A 20,545-nucleotide genomic window follows, 5' to 3' on the forward strand; every position below is an offset into this window, starting at 1 on the left:
TTGCTGGAAAAGCTCAGCAGGTCTGGCAGCATCTGTGAAGGAAAAAACAGAGTTAACGTTTTGGGTCTGGTGACTGTTCCCCAGAACAGGAAGGGTCATCAGATCTGAAACGTTAACTCTGTTTTTTCCTCCACAGGTGCTGCCAGACCTGCTGAGCTTTTCCAGCAATTTTGTTTTTGTACCTGATTTACAGCATCTGTAGTTCTTTCGGTTTTTTTTTAAACTAGAGTCAAGGACTCTGATTGTGTAAATAAAAGGTGACTCGGTGGTGGGATACCAGCCTCTGCAGAGTTATTTCAGTGGTGACAACAGTGGGACACACCCATTGGAAGATAAAGTGAGAGTGATCAAAGGTGCCCTTGCTCCCACGCCAGTCCAGGAACTTAGATCATTTCTTGGGCTAGTAAATCATTTTGGAAAGTTCACACATAAGCTGGCCTCCATCTTGGCACCTTTGCATCAACTTCTAAAAAAAAAGGGTTAGCTTTGGAAATGATCACATAGACAATCCCTAGCTTTTCAATGAAGTAAAGAAACATTATTATCCGCTAAGATGCAAGAACCACAGGAATGGCCCTGCATGTGTAAGAGGCATGGTTGGTGCAAGGTCAGAACCAGGTTGGGTAGGTGCGACAGTTATGAACAAGCTAGTGGGCTACATGAAAGCTGTGAATTTACAAATATTATGGGAGCAAAACATGCCCTGCTCCTCGGGTAGTCAGTAAGTCTGCCAGAACCTATGGGTTCACCCTCTCCATCAAGCATTGACAAGTCCTCTGATTCTGAGGTGGACATGATGGATGGAGTCACCTCAACACCTTTGCTGCCAGAAGAAGAGAGTAAAACTCTACCAATGTGCTCCTGATGCAAGAGGCGAGTACCCTTACATTACACGTGGTCTGTATTGGACACTGAGTCCGCGGAACCTGACCTGGTGCTAAAATGCCTCAGGAACCTTTCAGAAAACGGACTGACCTATGTCCTCGACTCAGAGGAGAGGGATTGTAGTGACTGTAAGAGGTCAGCCAGCTGGACATCATAGAGTATGAGCTTCCTGATTGGACCAGATTAACAGCCCCAATCAGGGAGCCACAGCTATGAGATAAAAAGAAGAGGAGTGCCAGAGGTTCTGGTACTCTGAGAGCTGATGCTGAAGAGGCAGTACTTGAGTCAAAGACTCTTCCTGTGTATAAGGGGTGACTTGGTGACGGGATACTGGCCTGTGTGGAGTTATTTCAGCCAATACATTGTTTAACTTGCTTGGAAACATTCATTGTTCTTAGGATTAAAGGTATCAAAAGTTATGGGAAGAAAGCAGGGGTATGGAATTGGAAGCTCAGCCATGATCGTAATAAATGGTGGAGCAGGCCCAAATGGCCTACTCTTGCTTCTATTTATTATGTTTCTATGTTTCCTTCCACTGTTTTCAAGGTTGGCAGTTTCCTTTAGTCCCAGGCCTTTGGTCCTTCACAATAACATTTCATCTTTAGAAATTGGTAAACTAATCTCATGAAAATCTAAGACATCTGTCTAACATTGCAGTTCCGTATTATTCAACCCTGAAGAATAATATAGAGCAATAAGTCAGACTTATTAGGACTTGCAAAATCTGAATTGCTTCCTGGTCAACACATAAAGTGCCTTTTGCCCCTTTGATAGTCCCATATCCTTCCTGAAATACTCCTGGGTAAATTCCTATGACTTCACTGAGGCAGCCATTTTCTAATCAAAAATGTTAAGCCAATCCAGGTGAATCTTTCTAAACCAATTCTGCCTGAGCTTTTTATGACCATCAGGTGTAACTACACCAACTGCTTCTTATAGGAGACTGGAACTAAAGTCTACACTTAATCTGCAATGGTTCCCCAGTGTATGTTCTCAGTCTGGCAATGATAGCCCCAAGATGTTGATAGTGGGGAGTTTCAGTAATGGTTACACCATTGACTGTCAAGTGGTGATAGTAATGTTGTTTCTTATGGAGATGGTATTTCCTGACGTTTGTGTGATGTGACTTCCACACTTGCCCCTCTTAAATGATCTCCCAGTTTGCTTCATATTGATGTTGACTTACTGCATACTCCTCCCAGTCCTAGTCTGCTAAGTCATATTTTCCAATCTTAACTGGATTTGGAAGTTTAGTTTAGGTCTTTGATCTCAGGTCCTCATCCTTTTACTCTTACTGAAGAGTCTTGGATCCACTCTTCACTACATGGTCATTATTTAATCCTATCATATTGTACAATATCAGCCTAATATAGCCCGGTCTCTGGATGGTCCTAGAACTTGCTGTTCTAATAAAATATCCTGAAAATATTTGATGAACACCTCACCTATACACCCAAGAACAGTTTATATTTCACTTCCCTGTGATTATAACTATACCTTCTGACACTCCCAATAGTTCTTTCTTTATACACCATCCTATTGACTGGTTATTGTTAAGAGGCCTAACATTTCTCTTCGACCCAACAGATAGTACTACCGAACAAGTCAGATCTCTGAATGAAATCTGACTTGATTTTTTTGTTTTAATTTTAGACAATGAGGTGGTCAGTCATTGAAGCATAATCATGAGACTGTAGAGTTTCTTTAACAACTTAACAGAAACATAATAATGTGAAGGCCTTCACTATTTTTCTTTTATTCTCATTTTTTTTGGTGGAACTGTGAGTGAGGTTAGGAGTTGAACTTTGAACAGCTGCCTGTTTTAACAGAGATGAAAACAAACTCAGATATTTATGTTGGGCACTGGTCTGGAAGATTATGCTACTCAAAGGAGCACTGTGGATGAATTGGCACTGTGTTGGTACGTTGAGGACTAGCAGCTGGTTGGATGTTCAATTGGGGATGGCTGGTGTTAACCAGCCAACAATAGAAAATGTTGGTTATAAAAGAAAATGAGGGAAAGAACCGGTTCTGACTGATTTTGGCAGGTGCAGAGAGATTTTGGAAGGTTTTGGAGAATGCTGCTGTTTTTTCCCCCAGTCACTATAGTTGTTTTAATCCATTTATCAAGTTGTTAAATGTTCTGAAATGAGGACCACAGCCTGTAACAAATAAGTAAATATTTCTGGAAGTCTGTTGAAACTGTTTACATTACTGCTTCTGTGGTAATTGTAACAAGATCAGCAGATGGACCTCAGAACTCCTTAATTGGAGTTGTTAACCTGGTCTAATCAGGGACCCTCTGGCTGACAGATAAACAGGAGCGTCAGAGGTTTTGCTCACTCAGACCTAGTTCTGAGGATACTTGATACTGGTCCAACATATGCATGTGTAAATAAAGGATGACTTGGTGATGTGATGCTGGCCTCTCTCGAGTTATTCAAATTCAAAATTAGATGAACAACAACATACCTGTGACCATTTCATTATCCAAGGATTGTAGGAAGACTGTTGAAACTGTTGGCTTAACCTGGCAGATTACAATTCTTTAACTTTTAAAACAAAAATCCCTTAACTGTATCTTTGAGTGAACATGAGGATTATCGTCAAGGAAGATTGGATTTACATAAAATGTTAATTAGGTTACCTTGTTTAACTTTATCCTGCTAATGTTATAATATTAATAATTTGTCTATTTTTGTTTAAATTATAAACTTGGTGTGTAAGATCTGTTATTTATAACATCTGGATGGGAATAATTGGGCAACTTTGGGGATCAATGAATATTTTAACTTCTGGGATATGAATCCAATGACAGTAAGGCTTTGGTTGGCATGTTATCCCTATCATAAAATAAACAAACAAGCTATCTAAATGTACAACATAGTTAAAGCACACAGCAAAATTATATTTGAACCTGTTTTCCAACAGTGCCCATTATCCAAGTTTTTAAAATTTCACTCACAGGATGTGGTTTTTGCTGGCTGGCCAGCATTTATTGACTGCCCTTGAGAAGGTGGTGGGGATGAGTAGCCTCCTTGAATGGTTGCAGTCCATGTACTGAAGGTAGAACCATAATATCGTGGAGGGAGTTTCATGATTTTGACCTAGCTACTTAAGCAACAGTGATATATTCTCAAGTCAAAATGGGGAGTGGCTTGGAGGAGAACTTGCAGGTGGTGGTGTTCTGCTAATCTCGTCATTCTAAATGGAAGTGGTCACAGGTTTGGAAGCTTTGGTGAAATTCTGCAGCACATCTTAGATGATACACTGCTGCTACTGGATGTTGGTGGTGGAGGGAGTCAATGTCTATGGACATAGCGCCAATGAACCGGTTTGTCTTGGAAAGTTTTTGGGTGTTGTTCACGCTGCACTCATCTAGGCCACTGGGGAATTTTCCATCACACTGATTTTTGCTTCACAGGTAGTAGACTGACTCGGAGTTACATGCTGATGGAATACATCAAAAAAAAAACACAATAACTAATAGGAGGAGTAGGCAATTCAGGCCCTTAAGCTTGCTTCACCATTCAATATGATTGTGGTTAATCTGGTCCTGGCCTCATTTCTACTTTTCTGCCTACTCTCACTAACCCATCATCCCATTACTAATTAAAAACCTGTCAGTCAGTCTCCAAGTTTACTCAATCTTCCAGCATCCCACACACTGGTAGCGTATTCCACAAATTAATGACTTTGATAGAAGTAATTTCTCCTCATGTTTTAAATCTGACCTGCTGTGTTCCTCTAGCTCCACACTGATTCCTAGTCAGTGACCTGCTCACTAATAAGGTTAATCCACATCAGTTTCTCAAAAATGTGGAGAAATTACCCTCCTTAGGTCAAATCTTTAAGTTTACTTATCCGATTCTGTTCAGTTTCTTTCCTATGAGCTGTGGAGCCTTTCCACGTGAATAGTCCCAAACAGGTTAAACTTTCACAGCTTTTAGTAACTCAGATTTCAAACCAAATACTGCCAGTTTGTAGGTTGTACAAACTAAACCTTTCTACTGAGGTGACTGTTTTCCCTAGTTATTCTTTACTCCTATAAAAAGGATGAAAATTAATCTCTACTTCCCAGTAATGCAGTTTTATAGAACAGTGGACCCAGCACCATTCAGGTGTAGGCTAATGAATGGTACAGCTCCCACTTTCCATGGAATAACAGCTGTAGGATGGATGAACTAAATGGTCATGACACCATATGGAAGCCATGTATGTAAAGAGAGCAAAACTGAACTATCCAACAACTAGAAGTAGTGAGGTGAAGTGTCAAATAAGCAGAGATAGCAAGAACCTCAAATGCTGGAGTCAGAGATAACAGTGTTGAGCTGGAGGAACACAGCAGGCCACGCAGCAGAGGAGCAGGAAAGCTAATGTTTTGGATCAGGACCCTTCTTCAGAAATCACAGGAAAACACCAGCTTTCCGGTTCCTGATACTGCCTGGCCTGCTGTGTTCCTCCAGCTCAACACTTAGTCAAATAAGCTGTTTTTTTTTTTTTTAAAAAGTGGTATTGATGGAGGTATTAAACATTTGAGAAGACAAGAACAATAATTTGCTGCAAATCACAAAAATAAATGGATGCCTAGTAAAGAGTTTTTTTTTTAAAAAAAAAAAGTGTCATGAGTATTTGGAATTCTCTTCCTAAAAACAAAAAAAGGTAGTAGAATGAAATAACTGCACAAAGGCCAGTTCCAACCACTAAGTCACCTTTTATTTATTAAGGCATAATATACTGGCTGTGGTCAGCCAGCTCAGAGTTGAGCCTCAACAGAGACGATTCAAATCTCCCGGTTATACTCTATTGAACGGTACAAAATAGAAAACAAATTAAAAGGTAACAGTCAACCCAAACAATTTAACAGGAAAATAGGGACAGTAAAACACAAACCCCCAAATCCTACTGTGCAGTCAGTTAGCAAATCAATCAACAATTTGCAGAGAAGTGGGGACAGTAACCAGACCCCAAAATCCCACTGTAACACACCATAAGAGAAAATTTTAGACAAAGTACATTCAAGATAAACACACACAGGAAAACCAGCAATCAGCCTTCTCTTACCTTTCAACTGCCTCTAGGACAGCCTTGTCCCTACACACCTTTTGGTCTCAACCCACACCAACATAACTTTCACCTCCTTGCCAGCCCCTACTCACCTTGCGGCCATCTTCAGGACAGCCCCTCCCTATGCCTTCCCAGGATAACAGTTTTCAGGGCACTCTACAAACCTTCCAACACTCAGCGCAACAGCTTTCAGGATGACCTACACACCATCTGGCTTTTGTAACAACCTACTCACCTTCCAGCTCTCAGTAAAGCCTGCTAGACCCAGGGACACAAAACAGTCCAAACATAAAAAGAGCTGAGTCCATGCCCAAAGGCAGGAAGCACTAATCTTGCAGATACTCAGTCCATCCTTGAGGCCTGGTCTGCTTGCAGAAACATAGCAGAGTCTCAGAGGCTAGGCCTACAGCAAAGATACAGTCCACCCATAGAGACCTAGCTCACTCCCAAAGGCACAGCTGACTCAATAAGGCTCAGTCCAGACACAAAAAAGGTGAAAACATACACAAAAATAAAGCGTACTTATTTAGAAGTGTGGTGCAAGTACAAGCCTTGCTACCAAGGCATCTTTGCTTCAGTTCCAACAACACCACCACCACCACCACCACCACACTGACTGTTACCAGCTTCATAACAGCTCTAAGTAATAAAGCTACAGTCAGTGGCACAAGACTGCCACCAACTATCACACATCAAAATGTACTGTCAATGTACACTTAAACATTTAAACTTGGGGCAGAAGAAGATCATTTGGCCCTCAAGTCTTCTCCACCATTCAACAAGAATACAGTTGATCAGATTACTCCATACTCCTGTCCTGCTCAATAACCTTTCATTCCCTTACTTTTGAGAAATCTATCTACCTCAGTCTTAAAAGCAATGAAAGACTGCTTCAATTTAGTGAATGGAACCAGTTGGACCTCGTTGACTATGAGGTTCTTGATTGGAGTTGTTAACCTGGGCCAATCAGAAAAGCCTTTGCTAACCAATATAACCCTTCTCCCCCCACCCCTCCTTGACTGATTTCTAGGCTCACAGCTAGTATTATTGCTGGATTTTAATTCTCAGTTTGGGGGATCTGCTCTCCTCTGCCCACCACACCCCACTGCCCCCTCCCCCCAAAAAAAACACAACTGGCTGGCTACAGCTGGGGTCAAATGATCTTCTTCTGCCCCTAGTTTAAATGTTTAAGTGTACATTGACAGTACATTTTGATGTGTGATAATTAGTGGCAGTCTCATGCCACTGACTGTAGCTTTATTACTCAGAGCTGTTACAAAGTTAGGGAAGATCAAACCCCTCTGTTGATAGAACATAGAACATTACAGCGCAGTACAGGCCCTTCAGCCCTCGATGTTGCACCGACCTGTGAAACCAATCTGAAGCCCATCTAACCTACACTATTCCATTATCATCCATATGTTTATCCAATGACCATTTAAATGCCCTTAAAGTTGGCGAGTCTACTACTGTTGCAGGCAGGGCATTCCACGCCCTTACTACTCTGAGTAAAGAACCTACCTCTGACATCTGTCCTATATCTATCACCCTTCAATTTAAAGCTATGTCCCCTCGTGCTAGCCATCACCATCTGAGGAAAAAGGCTCTTGCTGTCCGCCTTATCTAATCCTTTGATCATCTTGTATGTCTCTATTAAGTCACCTCTTAACCTTCTTCTCTCCAACGAAAACAGCCTCACGTCCCTCAGCCTTTCCTCATAAGACCTTCCCTCCATTTCAGGCAACATCCTGGTAAATCTCCTCTGCATCCTTTCCAATGCTTCCACATCCTTCCTATAATACGGCGACCAGAGCTGTACGCAATTAAAGCAAAAAAGGAGTGGAGAGGTTCCCTTCTAATAATTAACTCAGAGAAGCTTGCCTTTCCCCTCGTAATCTGTTAAAAGAGTGCTTAAAAGAAAGGAAATCATGCTCTGCTTCATAAACAAGTAACAATTTATTTATTTAACCCTAAGAATGAACGGATTAACAGAATTACTAACAAACTGAACAATTCCCTCCTAAGTACTCACTATTCCCAAACTGAACTAAGTTCTACTGGAATGCTGTTCAAATAAACACAAGTCCCACTAATATAAACCCAATCAATAAGACAACAATAACTTAAAACTTAATGTCTCCAACATCGCACAGACTATGTCTTCTGGAACCCCTTGCCTTCTCCAGCCTTTCTTCTGTTGATCTGAAGTCATAAATGTCTTTCTTCTGCTGATCTTGCTGTCATGGATGTTTTCCGTATAATTTCCTCTGTGAGGACTCTGAGCTAAAAAAAAATTGCAGTGGTACCTTTGATGGATAAGATGGTGCCTTCTTAGAGAGCTTAGTGATTTCTTGTGAGAACCCGATGCTTATTTCTCATATGGCAGTTTGCTCTCTCTGAGTTTCCAAATACCATCATCTTTATAACCTTAATGACCTATTCATTTCTTTACAGTCAGATTGGTTCTAGGTTGTCAACACCATCAGATTTAAGTATCAGGTTTTTAGTATCTAAGGGCTTGGTTTAATTTGATTGGCTAAATTTGAAATGACTTGCCTTGGTAAAAATGCTATACACTCGCCAACTTTAAGGGCATTTAAATGGTCATTGGATAAACATAGCATCGATACAAAATGTTTCAATTTGGGTGCTCTCTGCGCATCTGCACTTTAAGCTGCCGTTCAGACATCCATTTTAACTCTCAGCACGGCTAAAAGTACGATCTTTTGAAGGGACGATGCACTGCTTTCCCCCATTTTACAATCTTACAAGTTTACACACAGTAACTTTGCAACAGAACATTATAAATGCTTTTCTAGTTTCTTTAACAGATCATATGAGACCCTTAACTACGATAAGTTCACGTTAAAAAATAATGATGATCCTCAATATCTTAGCTAGTTGAAAAGTTGGCATTTTTTTGCTGTTTTTGTTTCCTAGTGTCAACTGATTAAAAGATTTGATTGAAGATCCTACAAGACTTGCTTCCCTGTCTCACAAAAGTGTACTTTTATAAGAGGCGAGTACCAAAGTAAAGAATATTTTCAGCACGCTGCAGGAGCTGTGGGGATAGAATTTCTGTAGTGACAGAAATCCTCATCTCCTGTCATAACTTCAGCAGAAAGAAGACCACTGAAGTTGTTTCTCAAGCACTAAAACTGATTTTCCTGAGTGTTTGAATTCAAGGTGCACATGTTCCTGTTTGTTTTATCACAGGGTATCTCCTCTACAACACTGCATACTTCAAAGGGAACTGCATTTCCTGCAGCTATAACAACAAATAATCTAAAATTTTCAAATAAAATTAAATGAACACACCAGGTTTTAAATTAGCCTATAATTTTGTTTTACTTCTGAGCTACAAGCAAAGTCGTTTCGATAAATGTTAGGAGATTGGGAAACACCCTAAGGAAGTATTACTTCAGATCAACATACAAACATTTGAGTTAGGAGCATGAATAGCAATTTTGCCCCTCAAGTGCGCTCTGCCATTTGATAAGATCATAGCTGATCTGATTCCTAGCCCAGCTCTATATCCTCACATATTCCTGATAATCTTACAGCCCCTACTTACCAAGAATGTGCACACCTCTGCCGTAAAATATTCAAGGAAAGAAGGCATCCAAAGACGTGCTGCACTCTGAAAGGAAAAAAAATCAACTTTCTTCTGTCTATATTGGATGACCCCTTGTTTTTAAATTGTGACCTCTAGTGCTTCGATCTCCCACGCGAGGAAATATCCTTTTCGTAACCATCCTGTCAAACACCCTCAGGATTTTGTTTTGTTATCCATGAGTGTGGGTGTCACTGGTTGAGCCAGTATTTATTGCCCGTCCCTAGTTACTTTTGAGAAGATTGTGTTGAGCTGCTTTCTTGAACTGCTGCAATTCATGGCTTGTAGGTAGACCACGACAGTGCTAGGGAAAGAATTACAGAGTTTTGACAAAGCAACACTGAAGGATCAGTGATATATTTTTAAGTCACGATAAGATGCTTGTGGTGATTGGAGTTCAGTCATGTAGTTCCAAGACACATCTGTAGGTGTTCCTCAGTGTAGTGTTCTACGCTCACCCATCTTCAGCTGCTCTATCCATGACTATAAGGTCCTCCATCATACTGTCAAAAGTGGGAATGTTCGCTGATGATTGGACGGTGCTCAGCACCATTCACAATTCCTCAGATACTGAAGCAGTCCATGTCCAAATACAGCAAGAGTTAGACAATATCCAAAGTCAAAGTCAGATGACACCAGGTGAGCGTCCAACAGGTTTATTTAAAATCACGAACTTTTGGAGCCTTGCTCCGAAAGCTTGTGATTTTATATAAACCTGTTGGAATATAACCTGGAGTCATGTGACTTCTGACTTTGTCCACCCCAGTCCAACACCAGCATCTCCACATCAAGATATTATCCAGGCATGTTGAAAAGTTACAGTAACATTTGTACAACACAAATGCCAGGAAATGATTATGTCCAACAAAAGATAATCTAACCATCATCTCTTCACATTCAATGGCATTACCATTAAGAATCCCCCACTCTCAGCATCATGGAAGTTACCAGTGACCAGAAACCCAACTGGACTAACCATGTAAATGCAGTGCATATAACAGCACTTCAGAGGTCAGGAATCCTGCAACAAATAACTTAACTCCTGACTCCCAAAGCCTATCCATTATCTATAAAGCACAGGGGAGGAGTATGATGGAATACTCTCCACTTGCCTGGATGAGTAAAGCTTCGACACTCAAGAAGTTTGACACATTCAGGACAAAGTAGTCCACTTGATTGGCACCAGATTCACAAGCATCCAACCCTACAAGTGCTCAGTAGCAACATTGTGTACTATCTAAAAGATACACTGCAGAAATTCGCAAAGATCCTTAGACAGCATCTTCCAAACCCACTACTCCTGCCATGTCGAAGGACAAAGGCAGCAATACATGGGACCACCACCACCTGCAATTTTCCCTCCAAGTCACTCACCATAGGAAATATATCATTGTTTCTTCACTGTTGCTGGGTCAAAATCCTGGAACTCAGTCTGTAACGGCATTTTGGGTATGCCTATAGAACATAAACTGCAGCTCACCTCTACCTTCTCAAGGAGAACTGGGGATGGGAATAAATGCTGGCCAGCCAGTGCTGCCCACCCCATAAGAAAATAAAAGAAACCCTTATATTACCAGCAAACTTAACCAAATTCTATAATACTAATCCAAAGGATTAGGACCGCAGAGTTCCTCCAAATTCTTTGATTGATATTTATTCCTCAGCTAACACCACTAAAAACAAATGATCTTGTTCTCATTTTGTTGTTTGTGGAAACTTCCTAAATGCCATTTGACCAGAGTGTGACAGTGTCGGCACTTCAAATATATAACGCTCTTTATGAAGTTCTTTAGAACATTCTGAGGTTGTGGGTATTGCAATTTAAATGCATGCTATTCTTTTTCCATCTACCAGTGAATAACAAAAGAGAATGGAGCATTCAAATGAGGTATTCAAGAGGGCATTAGATGATTACTTAGAGATTTTGAGAAATGGCAGGAGATTGACACTGGGTAATAGAACTGGTGCAGGCACGATCGGCTCAATGGCCTCCTTCAGTGTCATAACAATTGTGTGATTCTGTGTTATGAGACATCTCCAATAGCAAAATTGATAACTGTGATCCCTTTCAGAGTTTCCATCGAAAGCAGGAAGGTATCTGGTTTGATTGCTAGTTTGTGCTCTGTCACTAGAGTAAATGATTTAGGCTCCACTTCAGATAAAGAAAGGGAGAAATATAAAACAGCCAGCATTTCTTGCCCCAATGGTTAGCCACTATTCTTTTCTGAAACTTTGATATTGAGATAGAGCTGAAGGTCAATGGTCCTTGTATTAAGCTAACTATTCAAAGCCACTGCTGAGCATTACAGCACTTGTATGGGAGGTAGTGGGCATTGAATTCATTCCAAGCAAGCTTCAATGATCATAAAGAGCATAAAGCGATGGGAGAAAAGGTAAAAAGAAAGATAATTGTGTCACATCTTAGTAACATCATGCAATTGAGAATAAAACAAGGCCAATCCAATGTAGATGCAGGATTTTGTCTGACATGTTTTTAGGATTGAATGTGTGTAATTCTGACCAGTAATTGAGAGCAAGACTTTGAAAATCAATGTTAATCTAAGACATCCCAAGGTTAAGTCAGAGCGCAATTCTTATTCTTAAGATAGAATTTATGGAAAATGAAATAACTCCATGGAGGCCGGAATCCCATCACCAAGTCACCTTTCATTTGCACATGCATACTACTTGACACTGGTCTAGCATCCTTAGAGCCAACTCTCAGAGTGAACAGAACTTCTGACACTCCTGTTTATATCCATCAGCTAGGGGTCCCCAGTTGGACCAGGTTAACAGCCCCAATCAGGGAACTCATATTCTATGAGGTCCACCTGGCTGACCTTGTTACAACCAATACATCCCTCCTGCTCTAAGTCCGGGGATGTAGACTTGCTCTTTCTCTTGTAGCACCTCCTGGGGCATTTTCACATCGGGTCCGGATCTTCCAACTTAGCCTCGGATACGGGCAGTGTGTACCAGACTGTAGCCCGCCTCCCGCACCCAGAGTGTCTCGGAAGAAATTCCTCCTCTTCTTCAGGCAATAACGGAGTCAAGGCTGCAACATCTGTCATGTCTATCTCAGTCTCCAAGGTTTCTGTGACATCAACAAATTGGAGAATCCACAGGTTCTACCAGTTGTTCAGTCTGTTCTGAGCTTCTGGGTATGTTTTACTCCTGCCCTGTTCGTGAGTTTGTAGCTTCTATGTGGTCCACATGCTTGTTCAGGATCACCTCTCCTACCCAAACTTTGTATGTCACAAGATCTGACCTTGCCTTGACTGTACCTCTTAGAGCCATTTCCACGGTTTTGGCACCAAATTTTGTCCGCTGAAGTAAACTGTCTCTCTTGTTTAGAGGAGTCTTGTGTCTTGCTTGGCATTCCTGATGTCATTTCATCATCCTCACAAGGCCCAGTAGATCAGATTTAACCTAGTGTGGAGTCTTCTCCCCAGTTAGCAACTTTGCTGGACCTGTAGTTGTATGCGGAGTGGTCCGATAATCAAAAAGGAACAGGGACAGTGTGGTGTGGAGTTAAGCTCTAGGCTGTTTCTTTAAGCCTGTCTTCAAAGTTTGGACTGCTCTTCCCCCAGACCACTGGATGATGGATGGTATGGGCCGTCCTTATTTGCCGAATGCTGTCCAACTTCAGGAAATACTCAAATTCCATGCTGGTAAACGAAGGCTTGTTGTCTGTGATCAACACCTCCAGGAGCCCATGTATTGCAAAGATGCTTGCAGCTTTTCCATTGTTGTCCACATGTTTGATGAATGAACTCTATGCACATCCAACCACTTTGAGTGGGCATCCATAATGACTAAGAATGTTAAGCCCATGAAAGGGCCAGCATAGTCCAGAGTATATCTGGCAATTCCCATGAACTTGGGGGAGCTGGTGATGGTAATTTTTGCCCCACCAACGCGGCTACGTCAGCATTCAATCCCGGCCACCAGACATAATTTCTCATCTTGGATGATCCTGGTGAACTTCAGCCAGTATTTGGCAGCAACTTTTGCTTTGGACAATTACTCTTGTTCCTCATAATAAAATACCATCCTCTACGGTAGTCTGGTCTTATCAGGTCCAGAAAGATTTCAGTCCTGGTTGTGATAGTCCTTTTGTTTCCTCCATTACCACCAGTTGTTTTAGTTTTGCTAGGACCAGACCTTTTTGTATCCGCAGTCTGATATTTTCAGTGGTCACTGGAAGGATGTCCAGAAAGTTAAAAACCAGAATGAACTCTTCCAGTGGCAGCACTACTGGTAGTGTATCTGCCAGCGGGAGGTGGCTGAAGGCATCTGCTTTGATACTTGACCTCCCAGACAGTACCAACTTGTAACTGTCTACACGTAGAATGAGAGCCCACCATTGATTTTGACCTGAAGTTATGGGCAGCATGGCCTTGTCCTGTTTGATTAGCCCTACCTGGGGTTTGTGGTCTGTTAATTACAAATTCACACCCGGAAAGGTATTTGTGAAACTTTCTCACACCAAACATGACCACCAAATGCTCCTTCTCTACGTGGGCATATTTGCACTCTGTATCAGCCAAAGTCCGCAACACACACGCTATTGGGTGTTGTTCTCCATTCGGCCATCTGTGAGCTAATACTACCCCAATACATTATGGGGAGGCATTGCATGGCAGCACCAGACCTCAGTTGGGATCATAGTGGGGCAATACCTTAGATGATGATAGCTGCTTCTTCACTTCCCTAAAGGCTCCATCTTGACTACAAGACTACTTTCAAGGCTGACACTTTTTCAACAGCAGATGTACGGGTGCCAAAATGGAAGCCAGATTATGTATGAACTTTCCATAATAATTCACCAATCCAAGGATATATCGGACCTCCGGTACAGATGTGGGAGCTGGGGCTCCTTTGATCGCCTTCACTTTCTCTTTCAACAGGTGTAACCCAGTCTTGTCAACTCTGTAGCCCAATTAGATCACCTGGAGTGCCTGGAACACACATTTTTCCATTCTCGGGTGTATGCCTGCTTTGGAGAAATGTCTAAGGACTATGCCTAAGTTCTCTAAGTGCTCTTTATTTATCTTCCCTCTTATTAGCCCGTCATCCAGATAAATGGCGGCCTGAAGTAGACCTTGCAAAATGTTCTCCATCACCTGTTGAAAAATTGAACAGGCTGATGAAATCCCAAATGGCAGTCTCGTATATTGGTACAATCACTTACAGATATTAATTGCAGCATACTTCTGGAAAACCTCAACTAACCATAATTGGAGGTACACATGGCTCATGTCCACCTTAGTGAAGGACAACCTTTTGCCAGCTTTATGTATATGTCCTGTATGCGAGGGATTGAATATTTACCCAGCTGAGAGAAGCAGTTTACCATTTGTTTGAAATCCCCACAAAAGCGAACCAACCCATCAGGATTCACAATTGGTACACCTGGTGCTGCCCATTCCACAAACTGTACTGGTTTCATGATTCCTTCGCTCTTCTGATTTCTGCCTCTACTTTTGCACGTAAGGCAAATGGCACTGTGGAATTGATGCCAGCATGGGTGTATCAGTGAGTGCAGAACCAGTCTTTAATAAAAGATTGTGGAATTGCTTCCTGGTCAACATGCAAGATGGCTTTGGCTCCTTTAATAGTCCCTAGATCTTCCTGAAAATTTTCAAGGTATTTAAGTAGGACTGCACTCAGGCAGCTATTTTCTCATCAAAAAATGTTGAGCCAATCAAGATGAAACTTTCTCAAGCAATTTTTCCCCATCAAGCTTGGGCCCAAGCCTTTTGCAACAATCAGTGGTAACTGAACCAGTTGCTTCTCGTATAAGACCAGAATTGAAGTTGTACCCTTCATCTGTAAAGGTTGCCCAACCTTAGTTCTCAGCCTAGCCGAGGTCTTATGCAAACTTAAGGGTTGGAGTCCAGAGCAAATTTTGTTAAAGACTGGTTCTGCAATCACTGATACAGCCGTGCTGGTATCAACCTCCATTAGAACTGGGTGACTATTTAACCAGATGTTTATTTTGATTGCTTCTGATTTGGACATTGCTCAGCAATATAACTGTTCCAAACCAGATGTAGGTGGGCTTTGCAGGGTATGCACTCTCTTCGATATATGCCACTGAGTTCTCTTACTCAGGTCCGGCCTAGTGGGACTCTTTTGCTGTCTTGAGTTCACATACCGGTAACAACTACACTGGCTTGGCCAACCTAGACCCTCAAGAAAATTATAACTGTTTGCCTGAGGCTTGCCTTTGTTTTGCGGTTTTGCTGTGGGCTTGGCTTTGTTTTGGAGTTTTGCTGTGGGCTGACCTGGAGTTCCCCTGTTCAGGATATATCCTGAGCAAGGATATGCAATTAACTTCACTCCAGTGGTGTCCCCCAAGCTCAGTCAGCCTGACAATGGTGTCAACTTCCATTGGCATACCCTGTAACTCATAACCTCTACTTGCTGCATTTTCTCAAGATAAACCTAGATGCAGTGCCTATTTGAAGTACAGCTGAGATTCAACTAGTAGGTGCTTTTCATGGTTACATCAATAATCCCACATACCAAATGGGCTCAAAGCATCTCAAAATGTTTTACACACGGGGTGTTTGTTTGTGGAATGAACTTCCTGAAGAGGTGATGGATGTAGGTATAATTACAATGTGTAAAAGATATTTGGATAAGTACTTGAATAGGAAAGGCTTGGAGGGATATGGGCGAGGAGCAGGCGGGTGGGACTAGTGTAGTTTGGAATTATGTTTGGCATGGATCGGTTGGACCAAGAGGTCTGTTTCCATGCTGTATGGCTGTATGACTCTGTGAAGGACTAAATCAAAGTCACACACCTGTTGTCTTAACCTTGTCACAAATCCCAATTCCAACGGTTCTCGAACTGTTGAGTAAAACCGATAATGTCTCAGAGTTAGAGGAGACTTGGAGTTGTAATATTCTTTAATTAAATCCGTTAACTTTTGAAAGGTTTTAGTATCTGATACCTCAAGAAACGTTAGGCTCCAAATAACCAAATAAGCTGCAGGTTCACAAGCTGTCAAGAGAATTACTCATTGCTTTCTATCTTCCCCAATGTCATATGCCCGGAAAAATATAACGTTTTCTTTCCACATACTGGGCCGAGTCTTCACGGGCAGGATTGAACAAATTGAGCTTCCCTAACAACAGCATGATTCCAGAAATGTTTATTCCAATTCAACAATGACTATTATGAATGAATTTGTTCAGGAGCATACTTTTTTCCTTTGTTGCATGAAAGTAACTCCACAGAGACCAATACCCCATCACCAAGTCACCCTTTATTTGCACGTGCCTAGTAGTTGACACTGGTCTGGCATCCTCAGAGCTAGCTGTCAGAATGAACAGAACCTCTGACACTTCTGTTTATATGAGAGGCATAGATAGAGTGGATAGCCAGAGACTTTTTCCCAGGGCGGAAATGACTATCACAAGGGGGCATAATTTTAAGGTGATTGGAGGAAGGTATAGGGGAGATGTCAGAGGTAGGTTCTTTACACAGAGAGTGGTGGGTGCATGGAATGCACTGCCAGCGGTGGTAGTAGAGTCAGATGCATTAGGGACATTTAAAGAACTCTTGAATAGGCACATGGATGATATTAAAATGAAGGGTGTGCAGGTTAGTTTTGATCTTAGAGTAGGATAATAGGTCAGCACAACATCGTGGGTCAAAGGGCCTGTACTGTGCTGTACTGTTCTATGTTCTATATCTATCTGTCAGCCAGGGCTCCCTGATTGGGGCAGTTAACTTGGTCCAATCAGGGAACTCATATTCTATGAGGTCCACCTGTCTGACTTTGTTACAATCACCTACTGGAAAAGTTGTAAATAAAGTAAATGCATCTTGTTTTCTTCTTTTCTTTTTAGAACCTCCAACACCAGCTGCTGCACCCCAAGTGATAGAGGTTGGCTCAACATTCCTGATGGTGGACCTAAATATCAACGACTTTATTGGAGATGGCCCCATTATTCGGAAAGAGATTGTATACCAGAAGACCTCAACATCCCAAGTAAAAGTCCAGGCTGTTGTCAGTCCAAAATGTAAGCTGATGCACTTAGACCCAGACACTGAATACCAGATCAACATCCAACTGACTCGGCCTGGTGAGGGAGGGCAAGGAAAGCCAGGACCCAAACTCATCAGCAAGACCAAATGTGCAGGTAAATCATTTCTACTTTGTTACATTAACATATCACAAAATGAGCCTGCTATTTAAAGCTGAGAAGATACCCTGACTGGATGAGATACATCCAAGGATTTTGAAGGACTGGTTAGGAGAGTAGGCAAAGAAGTGGCAGATGGAGTACAACATGGGAAAGCGTGAGGTCATGCACTTTGGTAAGAAGAATAAAAGCATGGACTATTTTCTAAATGGGGAGAAAATTCAGAAGTCTGAAGTGCAAAGAGACTTGGGAGTTCTAGTCCCGGATTCTCTCAAGGTAAACTTGCAGGTTGAGTCAGTAGTCAGGAAGGCAAATGCAATGATGGCATTTATTTTGAGAGGACTTGAATATAAAAGCAGGTATGTACTACTGAGGCTTTATAAGGCTCTGGTCAGGCCACGTTTGGAGTATTGTGTGCGGTTTTGGGCCCCATATCTCAGGAAGGATGTACTGGTCCTGGAGCGGGTTCAGAGGAGGTTCATGAGAACGGTCCCAGGAATGGAAAGCTTAACAGATGAGGAACATTTGAGGACTCTGGGACTATACTCATTGGAGTTTGGATGGATGAGAGGGATCTAATTGAAACTTACAGAATACTGAATGGCCTGGCCAGAGTGGATGTTGGGAAGATGTTTCCATTGGTAGGAGAGACTAGGACCTGAGGGCACAGCGTTAGAGTAAAGAGAAGACCTTTTAGAATGGAGATAAGGAGAAACTTCTTCAGCCAGAGAGTGGTGAATCTATGGAATTCACCAGAGAGTGGTGAATATATGGAATTCACTGCCACAGAGGGCTGTGGAGGCCAGGTCGTTTAGTACATTTAAGACTGAGATAGATAGGTTCCTGATTATCAAGGGGATCAAGGGTTACGGGGAGAAAGCGGGAGAATGGGGTTGAGGAACTTATTAGCCATGATTGAATGGCGGCGCAGTACCGATGGGCTGAATGGCCTAATTTCTGCTCCTATGTCTTATGGTCATTGCATCTTTCCATAATCTGCCAACATATTTGTTCCTCAATGTCCCGGTGGCATCAGTGATTGCACCCTTCTTTTTTTGAGCTCTACCCATATTGCCTCAGTGGATGACCCAACCAGTATGCCCTCTCTGTGTTCAGATGTGACATTCTCCCTGATTAATAATACAACCTCCACCTCTTTTATCTCCCCGCCTCTTTTATATCCCTCTGTATCTCATTTAAAACAACAAAATCCTGGAATGTTCTGCAACCAGTCCTGTCCCTCTCTCAAACAAGTTTCTGTAATCTTTTCCATTCCTTGGCTTTCTATGCACACTCGTCATGCTGTGCAGTTGGTACCCACCTTTGCACTGAAATTTCCTTGAAGGTATAGTCCCTGAGTGCTAATTATGCAGGTGGCAGTGTCCAATGCCTACAGAATTGATCCTTGACATCTTGGTAAATTTTGGAGCATAAATGCAGATCAAGTCAACTGGGTTCATGCTTGTTACCAAGTGACGAGTAAGAAGGCCCCCTGACCCTTCTGTGGTGGGCTTCAATCATCTTGAGTGGAGTTTGACTGTGAAACCCCATGCCATGCTTATAGAACATAGAACAGTACAGCACAGTACAGGCCCTTCAGCCCACGATGTTGTGCTGACCTATTATCCTACTAAGATCAATCTACCCTGCATACCCTACATTTTACTATCCTCCATGTGCCTATCCAAGAGTCGCTTAAAAGTCTCTAAAGTATCTGACTCCACTACCACTGCTGGCAGCGCATTCCACACGCCCACCACTGTCTGTGTGAAGAACCTACCTCTGACATCTCCCCTATACCTTCCTCCAATCACATTAAAATTATGCCCCCTCATAATAGTCATTTCCTCCCTGGAAAAAAGTCTCTGACTACCCACTCTATCTATACCTCTCATCATCTTGTACACCTCTATCAAGTCACCTCTCATCCTTCTTCGCTCCAATGAAAAAAACCCTAGCCCCCTCAACCTTTCCTCATTAGACCTGCCCTCCAGTCCAGGCAGCATTCTGGTAAATCTCCTTTGCACCCTCTCTAAAGCTTCCACGTCTTTCCTTTCATGAGGTGACCAGAACTGAACACAATATTCCAAGTGTGGTCTAACCAGAATTTTATAGAGCTTATGTGTTGCATCTTGGGCTCCCTCCAACCAAAGAAGGTATAGTGTTTCTCGAAGGGATCTACTTTGAGCAAGCCAAGTTTCTGGCAGCACAGCATTGTCAACATTGAGCCTTGTAATTTGCATCATCAACATGTGCAAGATCATTGGCAGGCTGTAATTATGTATGGTAGTGTCCCACCTCTGGACCAGGTGGCCCAGGTTCAAGTACCACCTTCTCTAGCGGTGTGTTGATCAGGAAAAGATCTACAAGATGGAAACTTAAAGTTGCCCAACCATCAAGATCCACCTCTTGGCATTGCTAGTATTGTTCAAAGCAAATAACTAAATTAGTACTATTTGCTATCAATTCTGCTGCAGGAGTTTCCAAAAAGCTGCCAGATAGATAATGAATGAATTTCTGAGGGACTCTAATCAGAATGATCTGTCAGCGTTGACCCCTTTTGTCTTCTTCTTTTCTGAGAATGACGAGGCATTCAGGCTATTTACCAATAAATGGGATAGCACTACCAGAGACTACCAAAATATCTCATTTAACAGATAATATGAAATTTGACTTAATTTAAAATGCTTTAGCCTTCGTATTTTCAACAAAAGCCAAATTTGGTTTCTATATTTGATGCTGTTGATTGCAGCTAAATCTTTCAAATCTTACTGACAAACTCATGAACCGGATTGGCAGAAGCAAAGAAGCCTCTTGGCA

General features: G+C 42.0%; 1 protein-coding gene across 1 annotated transcript in view; it reads left to right on the top strand.

Annotated features, from left to right (window-relative positions):
* Nucleotides 1-20,545, top strand: part of LOC109924299 (receptor-type tyrosine-protein phosphatase U-like) — a 289,829-nt gene that overhangs the window by 62,719 nt on the left and 206,565 nt on the right. Inside the window, exon 5 of the mRNA XM_048612922.1 lies at nucleotides 17,429-17,722. Coding sequence (XP_048468879.1) covers nucleotides 17,429-17,722 — 294 coding nt within the window. The remainder of the gene's footprint in view (nucleotides 1-17,428; nucleotides 17,723-20,545) is intronic.

This window comes from Rhincodon typus, chromosome 27 (assembly GCF_021869965.1).
Source record: "Rhincodon typus isolate 14 chromosome 27, sRhiTyp1.1, whole genome shotgun sequence".
In the NCBI taxonomy this organism is placed as follows: Eukaryota; Metazoa; Chordata; class Chondrichthyes; order Orectolobiformes; family Rhincodontidae; genus Rhincodon; species Rhincodon typus.